Source organism: Marmota marmota, unplaced genomic scaffold (assembly GCF_001458135.2).
Source record: "Marmota marmota marmota unplaced genomic scaffold, marMar, whole genome shotgun sequence".
NCBI lineage: Eukaryota > Metazoa > Chordata > Mammalia > Rodentia > Sciuridae > Marmota > Marmota marmota.
The window spans coordinates 2,105,867-2,127,050 of NW_025999869.1; the positions used below are offsets into that span (position 1 = coordinate 2,105,867).

The 21,184-nt window shown below is 44.0% G+C and overlaps 1 protein-coding gene across 6 annotated transcripts in view; it reads right to left on the bottom strand.

The window, feature by feature from the left end:
* The window catches only part of Cpeb4 (cytoplasmic polyadenylation element binding protein 4), an 81,373-nt gene extending 60,426 nt beyond the window's left edge, over positions 1-20,947 (bottom strand). For 3 of the 6 annotated variants that reach the window (XM_048815298.1, XM_048815291.1, XM_015492605.2), the window contains exon 1: positions 2,688-5,049. In XM_048815298.1, the coding sequence (XP_048671255.1) occupies positions 2,688-3,812 (1,125 nt within the window). In that variant the 5' untranslated portion in view covers positions 3,813-5,049. Of the gene's footprint in view, positions 1-1,615; positions 2,668-2,687; positions 5,050-11,774; positions 11,781-12,319; positions 12,327-20,936 lie in introns of those variants that run through there. The other 3 variants (XM_048815273.1, XM_048815303.1, XM_048815310.1) reach the window with 3 other exon arrangements.
* Between the last annotated feature and the right edge of the window lie 237 nt (positions 20,948-21,184).

Consider the following 21,184-nt stretch of genomic DNA (forward strand, 5'->3'; position numbering starts at 1 on the left):
TTCCTAAAATTATTAGTGCTCAAATTATAAATTTAAATAAGCCAGGAATGTTTAGAAAAAAAGAGTATGAATTACAGTCACCCAGTTGAGGTTTCACAGTAGGCTGCTTTAGGATCATAAGGAACTTTAGGGATCACCTGGGTCACCTCCACACTTTATGAAGAAACTGAGGCCTCACAATGCTGCTTCTGATAGAGCCACGACTTCAACCTAGGTCTCCTGGGTCCCAGTCAAAGAAATGTTCCTTCCAGTCTTTTCATATCAAATTTAACCACGCAATTTATATCAACCCAGAGCACTTTTTGCCAAAAAGTAGTTCAAAAGAATTATTGTTTAAAACACACACACACACACAAACACACACGAACTGCATTCATTTAAGCAAGCACCACAGTCCTAAGTTTATTTACGTCTTATGAACTTTTTTCAAATTTCAACTAGGAGTTGTTTGTTATAGAGATTTTTTCTCATATTACTTATTTCTCTTGTGACTTTAGAATCACCCCACGGTTTGTTTTCTCTCCCAGCCCCCCCCCCACACACACACACACTCCTAAAACTGGTGATGAAAGAGCAGAAATGAGCAGTTTACTTTCTAAATCTATCCTACCATATTTGAGCCATGTACTTTGACCTTTTTCCATTCTCAACAAAATAGACAAGGGAAGGGTTAGTTTCTAAGAATATCTTTTAGTATTAGCCTATTATTTTATAAATCAGCTTAATCTCCAAAGAAACTGATCAAAAAGATTTCACATTAAATACATTCCATTAACCCCGCACAGAAAAATATTAATGTACACATGTGCATATTTAATTCATTCTCTGAACTTTTTATTTTTCCCAAAGCAAATTTTTATCATAAGTCAAAAAGCTGAGAATGAGAGAAAACAATCATGAGTTTGCATAAATTTCATTCTGTCATCATATAATAGCAAATTAAGAATGAAAATTATGTTTAATTCTGAGCCAAATTTTAATTCAGTTAAAAGCTATAGAATGCCACCTTGGATTTTTAAAATTAGCAATACATAAATAATTCATAGATGTTACCTTTCCATTACATTTCCTTTAAATTTATGTTCAAAGGAATATCAAGAGCAACTTTTTATAAATAATCCTTATAGGACTGCCAATGTCTTAGCCATTTATCTGACCACTAAAACATGATAATTCCTCTTTATTTTGAGTAAAAATGGTGTCTAAAACCAAATGTCAACAGCTGCTCAACAGGCAACACAAGCATTTTTTAAAATCTAAAACTAAATTTAACTAAATATTTTAAGCTACATTGCACCTGAATTCTTAGGGTAGAAACAGATATTTAATTCCACAGAATAACAGGATTCTCTTGGCAAACTTCCTGTCCCACTAAATAGTTACTAATAAAAACATATTTAGGCTTATGCTAACATGGAATTTGGAAACACTACAACTATTTTGTACTGTTTTGTCCCTTACAGAAAGAGCTCTAAATAGCCCTCCAGTTGCAACATGCGTGTCTGTATTACACACACAGTCACATATTTTTAATCCTTGTTTTTTAACCTAGAATTCATATTCATAGCAGCTATAATTTCCTTATCTGTAAAATGGGGATAATAATAGAACTTACCTTGTAGGGCTGTTGTGATGACTGACTCAATGTTATCTTACCACCTAACTTTTCTAAACATACATAAATGATCATACTCCCAAAGTATAAAAATTTAATGAGGCATGTGATACTCAACTAATGATGAAATTCCCTTTATCTTGTTTCTATCAACTAAACTGGCTGCTCATTAGTTCAAAATGTCCAACAATGTGACTCTTGCCAGAGAGAGGATATACTGGTAGCAAGAAAGACAAGTGATCTTTGCCTGCATCTATTTTTAGGAATGGTTTAATTATCTACACCCCTAGTGTTAACACTGGAAAGTAAACAAATGGGTGAAAGGCGTCATCAAAAAAAAAAAAAAAAAGTCACCATGAGATTAACAGTTTCATAGTATTCAAAAGAAATTATTAGCCTGCTGGAGGAGAAGGGCCCGGGTTCAATCCCCAGCACCACAAAAAATAAAACAAAAACGGTGATCAAATTACACTTTAGATCACCTCTCTCAGGAGTAGTCCTTACTGACACAAGGCGGGCCAGAATTTGCACAGGTCTGAGAGGAATTAGGGATTGACGAATAAGACTATCCAGGTTTAAAATACAACCTAGTGAAAAAACTGGAATTCAATATAGTCAATTTTCAGTGAATCACTATCTTAACAGTGTCAAAAGAAATTTTTTTTTAAAGTTACACAGTTACTTCATATGGAAAGAAAATATTCACTGGCTTCTACAATGAAATACATTTACATTTATATATTGTTTGTTCTCACCTAACTAAGCAGGGAAAACTGACCCTGATTTCTCTTGTCAGGCAAGAAAGATACTATAGTTAATAATCATGACATCACTAGCTACCTGGTATGCATAATTATCTATGGAAAAATTAAGGCTATAATTAGAAAATTGCCAAAGAATCAGCTGAACATTTTGTTCCAAATTACACTCTTCTGATAAAGTCTGGAAATGGCTTCATTTTCTAAGAAGAGCTCTGAGGTGAATATGGACAATTCGAACTCTTTAGTTCCAGAGATATTACACCATACTATTTCCTTATTCATCTTAATCTATTAATGGAACATAATCTTACCGGAAAAGGAAAAATATTGTCAGCCCTGTTCAAGCTATCTTCCATCCAGGATTTTGGAGCAAAGGCAGAGGTGGGACGAGCATACTTTTGGAGCTGAATGTGATTGCTTGCAAAATTTTTCTTCAAAGGTGAGATGGAGTTCAGGGGTGTTATTCCACCATTCAGCCCTCTGCGGTGATCTCGGCCCTGGGAGCCTCCCCAGCCTCCGTATCCACCACCTCCTGGGCTCCAGGAAGATGAAGGGGTTGGAGAGGGACTCTGGTAGCTGCTCCACGGAGAGGGGGGTTTGTTAAGATTATTCGCCAAATGAGGCAGCTGGTTAAAAGCAGCACTCCTGTGTGTGAAGGGAGGCGGGTGGGGGCTGGCAGGAGACCTCCTCTGCTGTTGATGCTGGCTGTGATGATGCTGGAAATGAGGGTGGTGAGGGTGGTGCTGTGAGAGGGGCCCGATCTGAGGGGAGAAGCTGCCTCCAAAGCCAGGGCTGACATGATGGGGGAAATTTTGAAACAACAGAGCACCGTTATTAGCTGAAGCAGCAGGGACCCCTCCCTGGTGAAAGAAACTTGCATCCTCATTGATTATTGTAGATGAAGAAGGCGCTATGGCTGCTGACCAGTTACTGAAACCAGTAAGAGAGGATGCACTAGATGTCAAGGGTTGGGTCGAAGTACCTAGCCCTGTGGCTTCTTGATAATCAAACCCTGTCAAAACTGGTGATTCAATTCGTATTTTCTCCTTCCCATTGCTGTTTTCTGAAGAACTGTCCCCTTGGTTTTCTTCAGACTTTGCCTTCTCCGTTTCAGGCAGTATTCCAGCTTCCTGACCTGGACTCGGGGAGAGCTGCTGCTTCTCTAAAGGGTCTTGCTGTTCCTGTTGCTGACTTTTGGCTTTTTCTGACCCCAAGATCTCATCCTGAATGTTATGGGTAGCTGGAGCAGGAAAGAGCCAAGCTGACCCAGCACTGCTGCCATTGGCAGCTGTGTTATTATTTATAAAAGCAGCAGGGTTGGGGGTGGCATTCTGGTGATGGTGTGGAGGTTGCAGATGTGGATGGAATCGGACTGGAAAAGCAGATTTGTTCCCAGTATTGCTTTGCACTAGCACTCCAAACCCGTAATCCCCCATTTATTATTTTTAGGATCAGAATCTCACAAAAAAAAAAAAAAAAAAAAACACACACACACACACACACAACCTGATGTCTCACACCGTTTTTGTTCCTCTACTCCAATTTAAGTTGCTTGTTTGTTTTCTTGAAATATCTTATTTATAGCTAGCTCAAAGATCCTAGCTTATCACCCTAAGTAGCTCTGATTTGGAATTCTGGTCTCTCTCTGAAAGAGGAAAAAAAGCAACTAAAAAAAATCTCTTAAAATATTGACATGAATCCAATTGGGCTGATTTCTAGGAGGGAATAAAAACGAAGAGGGTAAAAATCAAGTCTTTGGTTAGTAAAATAGGCGCTTTCTTTTTCCAAAGGAAAATACACATGAATGACAAAAACACAGCTTCTCAAGCATCTATGGATGTAGAAGAATAAGCATTGCTCGGAGTAAAAATATATATATATATATATATAATTTAACAATCACATATGGTCTTCCTCAGCAGTTTAGATTCACTCACATAAAAATTAGAATAGTGCTAAGGGGGAGAATACGTTCTTCTCTTCTTGGCAGCTTGGTTAAAAAAATCAGGAATAATTTAAGAACATTATATATTATATATTTATATATATAGATTATATTAGGTTATCTGGGGCGGGAGGTGAATTCTTGGTTGCGGGAGAGGAAATCAGCATTGACTAAAGGAAAGACGATTGCAGGGAGGTTTCTGCTGTTCCTGGTCCTGTCTCTGCTCCTTCGCTGGGCGCAGTTCTGGCCTCCGGGGCTGTTCCCGAGGCTCCGGGTGCAGATCTTGCTGCGGTCGCTGTTCTCGGGCTCCCCCCGGCCTCCTCTCCCCCATGAAAGGGGCTGGAAACCCGCGTCTGCCCCTCTCGGGTTGCGATCGGGAGGGGTTAGCGGNGACTACAGAGAAAGGCCTCCCCCCCCGGCGCTCTCTCGGCTCCCCCGGGTTTTTTTAAACTATAATTTAGAAGGCTTTTGTTTCTCCTCACGGTTGCTGGGCCGTCGTTGTCGTCACCGCCGCCGCCGCCGCCGCTCTACCCCGGTCCCGCAGTCCCAGCTGTCGTCGTTGCGGACTCCGCCTGGCTCTTCTTTTTCTTTCCTTCTTCCTCCTCTTCCTCCCTGCTGTCGCCGCCGCCGCCTCCCGGTGCCCGGGTCCAGCAGCCGCGGCTGAGTCCTTCTCCTCAAGACCGAGCCGAGTGAAATGACAACCAGCTGGAAAGACCAAGAGACACTTCCGGTTCGAGGAGGGAGGGGTGGGGCGCCGCTTGAGCCCCGCCCACATTCCGGAAGACCAATGCGCTGCTAGCGAGCAGACCCAGCCCCGCCTCCTGGGCGCGGAGCCCCTCCTAGGAAGGTCAAGAAGTTGCCTGGAGAGACGCCCCTTCCGTCTGCGCCTCGCCCAGTGAGGCCGGGCGCCTAGAACCTGTCCCCCAACCCAGAGACTGCGCAGTAAGCCGCCATCTTTTATGTGGGCAAAGGGCCCCTTCGATGTTTATCTTCCCGAAACAGGCTCCGAAGGAGGATTATCCAGGGACACTTGGGAGAGAATGGGCTTCTAGCATTCTGTGGCATAAAGTCAAGGTGTTGGGGATCGAAGTGGAGATCTATGAAACGGCCGATGAACGAGAGGACTGCCCTTAGTAAAGGTGGTGCCCCAGGCGTCACGTGCTCTGGCCCGAGCTCCGCCCCAGAGGGATCAGGATAAGGAAGCGAGTCTTCCCAGCAGCTGTGCGGTGTCCGGCTCTGCGTAGGTCTTTGCCCAGAATGTGGACCTTGTGATGGATTCTCCCCTCACCACCATCCCCCACCCCCAACTGTCCCATGCTGTCTTAGAGGTGTAGCTGCGGTAAGCAGCGTGGCTGCCGTCATCTCGCTGGTGCTGCTCTAGCCTAACGCATTGTGGAGGGGCATTTCCTAAAGGAAAATTTAATCATGGTCCTCTGCTCATATCTCTTCTATGTCTGCACATTAACTCGAGGATAAAGGCCAGACTAGGTCTGGTTCCTTTTCACCTTGTGGGCGGCATATCTTTAATGCCTCATCTCCCTCTGAGTATACTCTTAAGTGCCTTTCTATGTGTCCTTTACTCTTATCTCTGCTTGCCAAACTCCTGGTTTTAGAGGTCAGTTCGAAAGCCACCAACTCTGCTTTCTAAATTCTCTCTCGTGCGTGTCCACGGGCCTATGCACATCTCAGTCTTGCTTATCACACTATATGTTAATAGTCTATGTCTCCCAGACCTGTGCTGGACTATGAGATCTTGGAGGAGTAGGCATTATAGATAGGAGGCATTAGTGAATTAATCCTGAAGACATGAATGGACAGACAGTGACAATGGAGTCTTTCCTAAGTGACAGCTTCTATTTTCGAATCTGAATTAATTTCATTCCTTATACCATTTGACTTGGGGCTCACATCTCAAATTTCTATCATGTAGGTTGTTTGCTTGCTGCTCAGTCCTGAGTGTCATTTTCATCTTGCACATTCCCAGCATTATGGTCACCATCAGGGCCTGAGATAGTTCTGCTCTTAGCACAAGCCTTAATGTTGAAGAATTGTTTTCCTTTAGCAGGAAATGAAAAAGAAACAAAGGGGGGGGGGTATCAGTGTAGAAATGACTATGGAAAAATTAATGAGGAAAAGACATAGCGGTTTCAAAAGAATCCTGTAAGCAAAAGTGCCTTCAATGTCATTTCTGTATCCTTCCTGCAATGGCCCCAATTTATGTGCCTCAGTCTTTCATTTCTCCAACACCTATATGCAGCTCACCTGTGTGGGCCCTTAATCAGGGATTCTCTGTCATTGTACCATAAGTATGAGTCTTGTCTTTGTAATTCTATGAGTTACTAGAGCACAGAGATTGGATATTACTCTGGTGTTTTTTGGTTTTTGTTTGTTTGTTTTGGTTTGGTTTTTATTTCCCACCACTGGACATGCCTTGAGACCTACTTGGTTCAGCCAGGTGGTGTTTCCTCCAGAATGATTTCCCCTCCTTCCCTCCCTCTAGCATCTTGTACATTCTTTTTTTTTTTTAATTATATTACTGATGGTTGTCAGTAGGTTAGTTTCTTGAGGGTATAGGTTATGTCTGATTTGTCCTTATGCCCCAGTGACCAGGAGTGGATCAGGCACAGAGAGACTCTGGACATGTTTATTGAATGAATGGATGGATTCCCAGTAGATGGCAGAGGGTCTCTTGAAGATACCAATTCTTCTCAGTAGCTACAGTGGCAGCTATGACTTAAGAGAAAAAGGGACTATCTTAGAACCAAACAGCCATGAATTTGAACCTCAGGTTTGCTACTTCCTCATTGTGCAGCCCTGGGCATCACTTTTACAAACCTTCCTTCCTCATAAAGCGAGGACAGTGTGTCCACCACCACCACTCTCACTAGGTTTGTAAATGATATGAGAGGCACAGAAGTACTGGGCTGATCGGAGGTGTTCAAAAAAGTCAATTCCCTATCAGCATATTAAGTGCAGAGAATTATTTCACAAGCATTTTCACACAGAAGCAGTTACATGCACTACAGAATCTGGGAGCCTGTCTTGATCTGTAGGAGGAGGAACCACACCCTGAGCCACAGTCAGGTGCTTCCAGGTCAGCCTGATCTTCTAGGACTAAATCCAGCAGGCAGTAGTTTCGGGCAGGGCAAGGCTGCAGCTAGGAAGATCACTGTAGACATTAGTCAGTTTCCTTGTTTGGTACTGGAGGCAGGAGAGAAGGAAGAGGGATTCAATTCTCTTAGATTTGTCGCCCACTCAGAAACCCAGGATACACAGCCCAGGACTGCCCTCCTTGGAAAAAATATCTGGCCTCAGAAACTGTCCCATGGTAACCATGACAACAATTCAGTGCTCCATTTAGGATCTCCAAAGGGATCTCCAGTTGCAGATGAGTGCTGGCTGGAATACTCTGCAGGGAGAAGAGAGCCCTTCCCATAGAGCATGCTCAACAGAAAGCTTTCAGGTTACGGGGAAAGCAAGCTCTTCCCAGACATTAAGGGTGCTACCAGATAACAAAACAAAGCCCTCCCTGTCCAGTGCACAAATACACCTTCAGAGAAGTTGTAGGCTGGCGAATGACTGTACCTGTAGGCTGCCTCCCAGCCCCTCTGGGATTTGAGGTCAACCATGCCCCAAACCTGGAGCCTCCCCGGAAGCAGAGCCTCGGTGCCTTCTCCACCAGACCTTTTAAAGTCTGGTGGAGGACATAAACCTCACCCTGTAATCACACAGGATGAACTCTGCTCCACCCCTGCTCTAATGTCCTCTCCACTGCCCTTGAACACACACTATCAGCCTTCTCCCAAGGGCCCACACCCAGCTACGAGGGCCTAGCTGATGACTATGGCAATCAGAGCCACCACCCTGGGCTGCCCATGCCATGCACTGTGAAGCTCCCTAAGGCACAAGGACTGGTCTGCGAATGTGGCCCATGGGAGCTAGGCGATGCATCAACCCTGCTGCAGTTCATTTCCATGACCCAGGGACACAAGGAAACATTGCATCCTGACACAAAGAGACACCACAATAGCGTGGGCCCATGTGCATTGCATGCAGAAATGTTTCAAGCAGTGGATCCTTTCAGCATTATGGCCCAGAGCTTTCTGTAATTGAATTGAAGGACACAGTGTCCTTGGTATTGGTTTCAGCTAGTGAGCTGTAAGGAGAAGACAGGTCCAGACAGGTAAATGGTCCAGTCTCCAAGAGATTAATACCCAGCAGTTACTTTGCCTGACAGCATTAATGAGCATTCTGGTGTAGTGGTAGACTCTAAAACATCAGATTCAAAGGCAGATCTATGAAGGCAGGGGAAGAGAGAAGGATGGAATTACTTTTGGAAGATACTCTTTTCCAAGAGTAGCTGGAATATTACTGCCATAATTACTGCAAGCTGGACAGAAACAAAACCAAGTTCTAAAAGCAGGTTTTATGAAATTGCACCTCCCATCTTCACCCCATTCCAATATTGGAAAGTGTGCATGTGGGTTTAGGAAGCACCCCCTTTTTAAACAACTAATTGTAGGTTGTGTTATCTGCTTTTGTTGTTTTGCAACCTGTGCAAGCCCTCTGCCTTTTAACCACTGTTTTCCTCCTGCCCTCCCACTTGAGGTATTACCATTTGCATAGACTCCGCAGTTAACAAGCTCTTTCGCTGGGGAGTGGCGAAGCCAGTCCTCCAAGGCATCGTTACTGAATAACTGGTTTGGAAAGGTCCAGGACACGGACATGCTTCACTTGAAATGGCTGTGTCCTGGCAAAGATTTAGGTGAGCTGGCCCAGGGGGTTGACCTTCCAAACTGTGACGTGCATCACGCAGAATGACTTGGAGCATTCCGCGGCTGGCTCCCGGCCCCCTAAGTGAGCAGGCTGCTGACCTGGGTTACCCCTTTTGCTGTTTTGACTGGATGCACTTCACTTCCTCTATCAAAGCCACAGCCATGCCACCAAGCAGCTGCTGTCTCACACCCTGAAGCTGTGCTGGAGGATTTTCACCTGCAATGATGGGAAAAGAATAGCTTTCCCAAGAATGGAGGGAAAGTGTCAGGTCCAGAGGCCAGAGAGCTGGGAGTTGGAGATCAAAACTGTAGCCCCAACAAAGCTAGAAACTCACAGGCGCTGATCGAGTTTGTGTGATGACTTCCTTACGGCCAGAGTTTCTGCTAAAAAAGTTTCCATCTTGAATCATTAAGCAAAAAAAAAAAAAAGTCATCTCGATGTTTTTAAAAAGAAAAGAAGCCCACTAAAAATGATTCTTCCCTTTTATGTCCAAATCTCTTGCTCCGTGTTCTTGGAATATGTATGTTACCAGGAAACGATGGTAAGAAGTGATTTCTAACTGCTCAACTTCAATCTTTAGGGAGCCTTATACCCAGGGAAACTCATCAAATTCAGATTCCTAGGCCCTGTCCCCCAAGATAGAGGATATTTTGCATTTTTCTCATAGTATGGTTTCATAAAATTATGAAACCATAGGCTCAAAAGGGTTTCTCATGAAAATGTAGCACAGAAAAACTGAAATAGGAATGGTTAGAACAAAAATGTTCCTTGCATGAAAGGCCACACGTCCATTACACCTAGTGGCATGAGATATTGGTCTTTACTCTGGGCTCACAACTGCTAAGTAAAAAGTTGGGATTCTAATACTAACAAAGGAGGAGGAGATGGATGCTTGGGGATGGGGCACTGAAACCCAGAAAGATTTAGTGACTTACAGGTGCATCATGCAGAATGACTGGAAGTCTCAGAGCCAAGTCAACACCCTCATTTTGCAGTTGAGGAAACTGAGGCCCAGAGAAAAACCTTGTGTGAAATAATGCAGCTGGTTTGGCTGGATACCTTGCCTCAGAACTCTTTGTCCTGACCAGTGACCCTTGAATCTTAGCATGTGTCTGAGTCACTTGGAGAACTAGTTAAACTAGACTAGAATTTCTGATTCACTAAACTGTTGTCAGCTTTCCATCATTGTGACAAGATACCTGAGAAAATTAACTTATAAGATGGAAAGGTTTATTTTGACTCATGGTTTCAAAAGATTCAGTCCACGGTTGCTTAGTCCTGTTGCTTTGGGCCTATGGTGACACAGTATGTGGGGTGAGAGAATATGGCAGAGGAGCTGCTCACCTCATGGTAGCTGGGAAGTAAAAAGCAAAGGAAGGGGGCCAAGACCTTAATATCTCCCCAGGTCACCTAACCTCCTCCCACTAGGCTCCACCTCTTAAAGGTCCCACAACTCCCAATAGTGTGACAAATTGATGACCAAGCCTTTGGCACCTGGGCCTTTGGGAGACACTAAGATCCAAACTGTAACAAAAGGCTATGGACAAACCAAGAATATGCATTGGGAGCAAGTTTCCAGGTGCAACTGATTTGGTGAACGCACTCCGAGAGCCATGGTCAACAAAGTGCATCAGCTCTACCTGGCCAGCTGCACCCCTGTCCCTCCCTCCCTCCCAGCCATAGTCCTCCTGTCTGCTGCGGCTCATTTAAAGGTGCCATGATTCATCCTCTTGATCACCCAAGCCAAATTTAGGAGTTGTCCCAAACTCCACCTTCTCTCTTTCCATCCTCTTACAGTTGGTCCCCAAGTCTCTCCTTTTCCTCCCCATCTCCTGCCTTGATTTCAGTTTAATTGTTTCTCACCTGTTTTTTTTTTTTTTGCAAACACCACCTTTGAGTTGGAGGCCTGGCTCGCTTGCTGAGTCTTTTTAACAGGGAGGTTAATTACATGACTCCATTGAAAACAGTGCTTCCGGTAGCTCCCTGATGGACTCAATTATGCTCTTCAGACTTCAGTGATTTTCACTTCAGCATTACAGGTGTTGTCACATGGGTGTAGCTTCTACCCTGCCACTTGACATTTTTTTCTGAAAGCCGGCTTGCTCTTTAAGACATTTCAGAATAGGCATACATTCAAAGAAACTTGATTCCCCACCCCAAATCAAAATCCAGTATCACTTTTCATAACCAAACATAGACATAAACATGAAAACAAAACACTGCTGTGGCCCTCCACCTACACCAAGTCCCCGAATCTGGGACCTTCTTCCTCTTTTTTTGAAAGGAAAGATTAATGAGTTTAGAAAGGAGCATTAAAGATGTTCTAGCCCCAATCTGAAAAGTCTCCTGCAAGTGACGAGAAGGACTAAGAATGAGGAGGAACTGCATTTCTCACCGTGTGCTTCAGCCTCGTGCACTGCTTGGTCTGTGCCCCAGAAGTCATCTCGGTCGTGTCCCCCACTGGGAGAGCACCTGTTGTTTGGAAATCATTGCCAGACTCTTCTGCCATGGCCTTGGGCCCTGGTCAACCTGGCACCTGCCTGACATTTCAACACCATCTCTGCCATCTCCAGAGCGTTGCTCCAAGCACCCTGGAAAACTTATTTCCACAACCCCCTACCCCCAGCCAGTCCTAGGTGCTTTAGCTGCAGATAACAGAAGGCATGAGCCCCAGTACCGGGCGCTGTCTGAGGTTGTTTCTCTTACACATTGAGAGCACTTGAAAGGGCACACTCCTGTAATCCCCAGCAGAGGATGGCAAGTTCAAGGACAGTCTCAGCAGCTTAGCAAGGCCCTAAACAACTTAGAAAGTCTCAAAATAAAAAAAATAAAAAGGGCTGGGGATCTATCTCATTGATAAGAGCCCCTGAAAAGAAGGCAAGAGGCAGCTGATGGGAATCTCTGGGGCTCTTGGTCTTACAGGCTGCCCCAATCCAAGTCACTGTACAGTGGCCATCAGAAGTGAGGGACAGAGGACTACAAAGAGCCTAGAGTTTCTAGTCACGAGCTTTGTCCTGATCAGGGAGGGCAGGTCCTTTCCCAAGGCCCACCAGCACACACTTCTTGCTCAGGACTGGGCCATGAGCCTTGATCTAGACCAGACTCGGGCCCACCTTCCTAAAGATCCCTACCTGAAACATGGACAGAATCACATACTCTAGCAAGGAGAGGGGAGAGCACTTGAGGGGTCAGCAGAGCCTCCCCTACTGGCCCCTCAAGGACGGTGGGCCTTTTTGCTTTTCAAGTGTCCTTCCCCAGATGGGCTGTGACCACCATGCAGAGGCGGTGCCTTCCCTGCAGCTGGTGTTGACCCCCAGCTTCACGATGGACGGACTGCTGCATTTCAGGCTCTTAGATGCCACCCTCGGAAGAGGCTCCTGCCGCTCGGGGACTCTTCTTTTCTCCCTTCAGTGCCCTGTCCCTGGCATTGTGGCCCGTACACAGTAGGCCTGCACTGAGCGTTCACTGACTTCAAGTTGAATTATTTGTTTTCTTTCTTCTAGACAAGTCACAAGTAAGTCCATAGTAATACCTATCAGGTTGAATTTAGAAACAAGCACATTTTGGGCCATTTTACAAATAGGACTCTCAATTTGATTGTTGTTCGGTGTGTTGGGGGAGAATACAGCAACTTCTCGATAGCAGGTGTGAAGTTCCCGTTGACATAAAACTTTTACACATGGAGACTCTTACGGGAGGCTAGTCACTGTAAATCCTGGAGTGATTTTTATAAACAGTAAACCATTTCAATCTTGCATAAAACACATTATGCAGGGTAATAGCTTCATTTGGCCGAGCTGTCCTAGGTACTTTGAGGATTGCATTAAGCTCGTCCTTATTGATGTACCCTCCAAGTTAAACAGCTCCTTAATGAAATGGATTGCCTTGGAGTCATCGGATAGTGCCTGCGTGCACATACATATACATAAAGTTACCACCACCCCAAAACTACTGCAGAGGCAGTAATTATCTAATATTAATGAGCATTACCACGTACAAGTGGATGTGCCGGTTTCTAATATAGTTGAGTTGATTCTCAGTAATGGGCTTCTTGAAATGACCTAGTCCCCACAGAAGTACCTTCACGTTCAATGGCCCATGTAAAATATAATAAATGCATAAATAATTTAGCAAGGGAAATAGGTAGCATTATGGCCACACTTCTCTGTGCTGCTGTTATTTAAAAGCCTGGCAGCTTGGTAGTTAGAAACCACTATGTCCAGGGGTGCTGTAATTCACCATTTGCTCCGAGTTGAAATGAGGCAGAGGAAGCTCCAGGCCCCTATCTCATTTTTTATTTAGAGGCAATTTTTTTAAAATCCATTCAGCTATTTAAGTTCCAAAAATAGAGAGGGGGAGAAAGAAAGAAACATGCTTCAAATTTAGAAGTGTAGAGCCTGCTGAGAGTCTTCATTAGGTGGGGTCTGAGATGTCATTTTATTTTATTTATTTATTTGGTACTGGGGAATGAAGGCGGAGCTAAATCCCCACCCCCTTTTTATTTTTTGATTGTGAGACAGTTGCCCAGACTGGCCTCAAATTTGAGATCCTCCTGCCTCAGCCTCCCGAGCAGCTAGGATTTGCTGTGCCCAGCCTGGCATGCGATTTTTAAATCAACATTCTGCACGTTCATAAGCCCATGGCGTGGGGCTGGGGATGTGGCTCAAGTGGTAGCGCACTCGCCTGGCATGCATGTGGCCTGGGTTCGATCCTCAGCACCACATACAAACAAAGATGTTGTGTCCGCCAAAAACTAAAAAATAAATATTAAAATTCTCTCTCTCTCTCTCTCTCTCAAAAAAAAAAAAGCCCATGGCGAGAATTTAAAAGTTAGTTTCATTGTGTGCCTGTGTGCTCACATATTTCTTTCAAATCCATATGCCATTCTGAGTCAGTGTTTTTCAGAATCTAGTCATTTTTATATATTCAAATAAATAATTTGTGTTGTGTTATTGTATTATCTTGGTTGGTATCCACTGAACGCTATTTATAAATGGACTCAGTGTTTTAGAATTTCAGTAAATAAGTTAAAAGGAATATTTTGTTTCTCTGATATAAATAGAAAAATCAATGTGACATGCCAGAAAGTTAATGCTATCATTACTTTTTTCCAAATACACTCTGAAATAAAAGCAGAGTGGCTCCGACAGATGTCCAGTAATCACAATAAGAGATGTCCCCTGTGTATTCTTGGCTCGAGGACATTCAGGAAAGTACTCAGAGACCTTTCGATTCGCGCAAGATGGATTCAGTCCCACCTCTGCCACTTGCCAGCCTGGTAACTTATGACAAGGACTTTTTACTCTCTGAGCCTCAGTTTCTACACCTGGAAAATGAGAATGAAAGTGGTTGAGCGGCTTGTTGGGGGATTAGGTGAGGTCAGATCCAGAGAGCTCTCAGCCATAGTGCGAAGGCTAAGCCCAAGAAATGTCAGCTACCATTATTAATTTTTGACTAGGGAGACATAGGTGAGCAGAGAGAGCCAAACGCCAGTGAACTCAGTTCAGAACAAACAAAGTGTACTAGGTGTCTGCGTACAATGGACTCTGGTAGGCCCTGTGGACATGGAGAAGATTCTGGAAGTGGTAGCTCATCCAGAGCTGGGGACAGCAGCATTCCCACAGTGCAGGGAGAGAACCTGCCTCAGGTAGATGGTGGCCAGGGTAGAGAGGCCTGCTCATGGGGACATGCCCAGTCCTAGAAGATGCCATGTAAACCGGATTTCTGCTGGAAAGCTGAGGACTCATGAAACTCAAACATACATGCAGCCATGGAGCCCTATCATCATTTATTTATGGGATCAAGTGACATTAAAGAACTAGAGAATATCATTTTCAAAACCAGTGATCAAACAACACGTAAATAGACGACTAATATTATTTTCTTCCCCAAAGGTCACACAACCATAGATAGAGCACAGAAACGTATTGTATTTCTTGGCCCTCTGTATCCCTGGGTTTAACCCACCATGGATCAAAAATATTTGGAAAACAAATTGTGTCTGGAGTGAACACGTACAGACTTTTTCTTGTCATGATCTGTAAACAATGCCAACTATTCACATGGTACCTGCACTGTATTATGTATCATAAGTCATTTAGAGCTGATTTAAAGTAGGGAGAGGAGGGAGATAGCTTATACACAATTAGTATGCTAATTTACTAAAGGGACTTCTGAGCATCCTTGGATTTCAGCATCCAACCCCTTTTTGGAACCATTTCCTGTGTGTTTGGACATACCAGAGTGGGCACCCATTTGTAGTCTTTCCCTGTGCCTTTGGGTGTTCTGGGAATCGTGAGGTGGCTTGGCCTGCTAGTGGATTGGACTCCTTTCTCCTTCATGCCTGGCCACCTTGGTATTGTATTTCTTGGCTCTTTCTTTCTTTCTCTCTTTCTTTTTTTTTTTTAATATTTACTTTTTAGTTGTAGTTGGACACAATATCTTATCTTATTCATTTATTTATTTTTTTATATGGTGCTGAGATGGAACCCAGGGTCTCGCACGTACGAGGCAAGCGCTCTATGGCTGAACCACAACCTTAGCCCCTCTTGGCTCTTTCTAGACTGGAAGCTTTGTGCAGGCAAGGATTGTATCTGACTTATTTACCACCATACACTCTGCCCCAGTATAATCCCCAGCTCATCCTAGGAACCTGGTTGGTACTGAATGAGTGACTATCTAATATGAAGGTTGAAAAATTTGGTTAGTTCTCTTGGAATTATTTTCTCTTGTCACGTATGCATGCACATCACAGAGCACTTACAATTTTCTCCTTAGAAACCTGATTAAATTACTGAAAAACATTTTTTCTGTTTCTGTGACTAAAAATAAATTCATACACACGGCAAAAGAGTCTGAAAATGTTAAAAATGTAGAAAGAAGAAGAGAAATTCACTCCTAGCCCTGACTTCTCTAGTTTTGATAGACTTATTTCCAGTCTTTTTTCATACATTTCTTTTCATAGTTGAGATCCTACTCAGAGATTTATGACAATAAAGATACCACATTCCAACTGTTTGAGGAGGTTTTTCAGTTTATCGTTTCCTGTGATGCATTAAAAAAGATAAGTTGCATAAAAAGCCTGTAGACTTCATGAAGAAATATTGAAGTGAGGAATGTTATAGATACTTCCCAGAGACGTGAAAATGGTTCTTATTTTTGTGCATAGGAGTCTGTTACCAATTATTCATTAGTTTTTATCAAGCTCCTCACCATGGAGATCCAATAATTAGTCACCTAATGTTTCTTGTTTTTTGCTTGCTTACAGCCTTTCTGTGTTAAGCCGTCTATGGAGAGACCTGCATAAGCTGGGTCCCTTTCCCTCGAAGGCTGACAGACAGCCGTAAGAATGTGCTTGTCATTGCCAAGGTCCACAACATGGCCAAATGCTGTGCCCCATGGAGAGCCCCAGATCACCCATTCGAACAGGAGAGGGATGGCTACATGCTACTGCAACAAGTATCAAAGCCAATAAACACAGGTGCCATGGGGACATTGGCATGAGGCTGCCTTGCTCTGCCTGGTCTCCAGGGAGGGCTTCCAAGGAGGGACACTCGAGTGCTATCTGGAAAGACGAGCAGGGGCTTGGCAGGTGCCGAAGGGAATCAGGTGTCTGATCGGGGCTCAAGAGGATGGGAAGAGTGTCACATCCACCCAGCTGGCTGTGTGCCACAGGTCAGAGGCCACACGGGGGCCCACAGTGTTGGAGATGGGTGGAGTAATGGATGAAAGTATGCAGAGACCTTTGGGGGACATCCGACATGACAAAACCCTTCAAGATTACATCCTTGATAATTAAGCCTAAATCCAAAGCACTCTAAACCATCCCTACAAAAGTAACGGAAAGCATTCTGCACAATTTGGCAATATTGATGAAGATTAATGTGCGCAGCCCAAGACCCAGAAAGTCAACTATTTAGTTTTAAGTAAGGAAGAAGAAGTGAAACAAAACAAGCTTAAGTAGAAAAGGAGACAAGTGTTTGTTTGTTTTTTTAACTTGTCCAAATAATTTGTTCATGTAAAAGGGTAGACTTGGCAGCACTCTTTGTAAAAATGAAAAGATTTGGCATGAACCCCAATCTGTATGCATGAAGAAATGGCTAGGTAGAGTGGTCTGTGTCTATTCTGTGGAAATTTAGGACACAATCTCTAAGACAAACGTATTAAAAGAACAAAGTTATAGAGTACACATGCATTGATACCACCTGTGTGAAAAATACAGGTTTTCTATCATTAAGAGAGATATAGGTTTTTATTAGTTCATAGCTGCACAATTTCAAGTAAGAACTCAGGTAACTAGGTAAAGCCTTGCCAGCGTCTCCCATCAGACTGAAAACTGTAGCTACCTCCAAGGGATTCAGAGACTGGAAGAAATGACAGAAAAGAGACATGGGCCTTCCTTCCTTCTCAAGAAGAATGTACTCTTGAATCTCTTGTGCAATTAAAGATTAATTAAAATAAAGAAAGTGTCTAACTTTCAGGGTAAATCAGTGCCACCTGTTTGGGAACAAATTGAGCAACATGAAAATGTTCCTACCCTTGACCTAGTAATTTTCCTTTTAGGAATCCATCCAGAGGAAACAACCCCAGATAGTCACCATGATTTTCATAGAAATATGTTGGATGTGGTATTATTCATAATGGCAAGGAAAAAAAAAGCAAGAACAATATAAACAGTTTACTAATGGGTGAAGACTACATGGTAAGTCTACCAAGAGAAATGCTGGAGTCCCATTGAATCTTGTAGAAGAATTTTTACAGATTTGGAAAAGGCTAGGAAAATAATATTAAGGAGGAGTATAAAAATGCAAAGGTGATATAATCTCAGATATATGATAAAAACGTGATGTGTATATGAAAGACCCTGGGGAGAGAAGGGATTCGGGAAAGCCATTTGACCTGGCCTTGTGTCCATTGATTTACATTTTTGACACGATCTCCAAATGCAGTAATGCAAAGAGCAGAGAGATATTTTAAATTCAGTTATGCACAATCATAGATGCACTCTTGCCATTTATCATGTGACTGTTGTATTACACATTTAAAATATAGCACCATTTTTTCCTCTTGCTTTAGAATTGGTTCAGATCCACCCAGAGCTTTAGGGGGGAAGCCCCGGCTGCTCCCCCTGCCTGAGCCCACCTGTTCCGCCACAGGCGCAGAGGCCGGCGGGCAGCACTCCAAATGTCCTGCCTGCTGGCTGTCTCTTGCAGGTCAACTTTTAATGGACAGTTTTCTGCTCTTTCTAAATTTTCTCCATTGAGCATGTGTATTTCTTTCATAATTTAAAAATAGCTTCTCCAGAGAAAATTAAAAAAAAAAAAAAAGAAACCAGAAGAGGAAATGTTCTCTTTTAAAACACACACAAAAGCACACACACACACACACACACACAGCACCGCCTGGCTGTAGAATGTGCCACATCAGGATGTCCTGGGTGGAGACCTCGGCAGGCTGGCTCCAGGGCTGGACAGAAAGAATGCGACTGGACCCTGCTCCAGTGTGTCACAGAAAGGCCAGCGGTGACTCCTGCCCCCACCCCTCCTCAGCTGCACTTTAGGTGAGGCCAGAGCAGTTCTGTAGGCAGAGGGGGCCGGAAGATTCCAGTTCCAAACTGGGCTCCATGTTTGGAGGGGCTGAGGACATAATCCAGGCTCCTTGATAGACTGTGTGACCCTGGGTTCCTGGTTCAGTGGCTCTAAATCCAAGTGTATAGGAGCAGCCCAGAAGCAAGGAGGAGACGCAGGAGCAAATGGGATAATCGGGTTGGGCTGATAAAGAAATCCCTTTATCAGAGGACTTCAGAACCGGAAACTTCTGGGCAAGACAGACAAGCTGCACACTGGACAGCAGGCACCCCAGGGCGGGAGAAGACCGGGTCACTAGGTTAGAGTGGCATCTCACAGTTGTGAAGCTGGGCCTTACTCTTTTTTTTTTTTTTTTCCTTTTGGTGTTGGGGACGAGATCCAGGGTCTTCTGCCTGCCAAGCACACTCCATACCACTGAGCTACACGCCCAGCCTAGACCTTACTCTCACAGCTTCAGGGAGTGTGTGAGTGGATTATAACCAGCAAAAGTGAATAGCCCTGACCACAGCGCCCCCAACCCAGCCTGGAGGCCTCCTCCTCACACTAACAAAGCAGGCGTCACTGGCTCTATCAGCAAAACAAACAGGAGGCCTTTAGTTTTTGAGGGAGGAGCACATGTTCTAATAGGTCAGGGTGCAAACCCAGTGTCTAGTGCAGCAGCTGGGGCTGGGAGCCAGCACCCTCATTAACAAAAGCTGCTACTATTTGCAGCCTGCCTCTATTTAGCGAAAGCAGGTCATTAGGAACACAGCGCATTTTTGTATATTAACCAAATTAAAATAATAATATGTTCTCTCCTTTCATGTGCTATACTGATAAATCCCAATTTATGAATGAAACATGCTGATTAGTTTGTTAAAAAATAATTAGTCCCAGAATGTGCTTCAAAGTTGAAGGCTTAATGAATGCACACAAATACGTTTTTTTTTTCCAAGTCCTCAGCAGATTAATCTTTTAAAGAAAATATTCATAAAATGTGTTCATGAGAGACAAATGATGAAGTAGCCTGATTTTCATATTTCTTTCTTGCTTGCTTTGCAAGATAATATTTGGATGTTACTTTAGTGGCTTTTGGGGCTAGATCACTTTGGAAATAGGGATCTAAGCAATGACTATGAATGCTCGATTGAGTTTTGATGTTCAGATTGTCAAGGGAAAGGTCTCAGCTCAGATGCTCCTTGTCTTGGAGAGAACTTCCCAGCTCTGATATGGAATATTTATTTCTGGGGTAGGAAGGTTAATTAAAGAAACAGCATGGGGGAGAACCTGCAGGTACATCCACAAACAGAGTGGGGACTACTCCACTGTTACTGTTTTCATAGCTGGGAAACCCAATATTGGGTTTTGGATAGAATCGGGGTGCTTTGGTCACTGAGAATCAGGAGACCCCAGGTACTCCAAGGACAAAGGGCCCAAAGATGGCTACTTAGCCAAGGCCTCTAATCTGCACACCAACGATCTTTCCTAACATGGGAAACTGTGCTCAGCCCAATGGCTCCTGTCTGGGGTCATTACATTCTGAAGATGACTTAGACTACATTGTCAAAATTTCTTTGGCAATAGTCTTACCTTGTCTATCACCGGGCGTGGTGTAGTAAGATTGCTGTTTCCATTGTTGGACTAGTTAGATCACTATTGCTTTGACTGAGCCACAAATGAAGTATTAGGTTTGCATTTAGGAATCTTGCCTGATGGAAATCACATTTACACCTGGACACTTTGGCCACAAGAGGCCCACAGGAACAGAGAGCACTGAGGGCACCACCATGGAGTCAGATTCGGTCCCACGTGGACTCCATGGCCCATGAGGATTATGATGAGAGGTGTGGCCCATGTTCCAGCAATTTGCTTTCCCCCTCCAGTGTCATTAATATCTGGAAAGTCACCACAAGTCCCATCCATCTCATCCCGCTTTGTGGCCTTATGCGTGGCCTCACGGTTTTGAGAAGCGCAGCTCCAGGAGATTTTGTTATTGGAACATCAGATGCACTCACGTAAAGCTAGACGGTCTCGTCAGTCCTCCACGCAGCCTCTCCACGCAACCAAGAGAGGCAGTGAATCTAAGCTGCGGCCAGTGAGCACGACACGCTGCTTTGTAGTAAACTTTCTTTTTGTAAGCAGAAGGTGTACACTCTCAAATAGTGATAAAAAGCATAGTATAGTGAGTACATAAATTAGAACCACAGTCATTTATCACCATTGTCAAGAGCCAGGCACTGCATATGATCACACATGCTATGCCTTTAAATGACCGGGGATGCGCTGCACGGAGACATTACAACATCGGTGTCTCTGGGAGCTGGGAGTTTTTCCGTGTTAGTATCATCTTCTGGGACCACTGTCATATGCATAACCTGTGGTTGACAGAAGCATCATCAGATGGCCCAGGACTGCATTTCCACTTTACCTCTGTGGTCCTGTATTTTCTTGTTGGCTTTCTCTCCTTGCTTCTCTACCTGACTCTGAGTCCTTGGAGAGGGGTGCTGACTATCTCTCATCA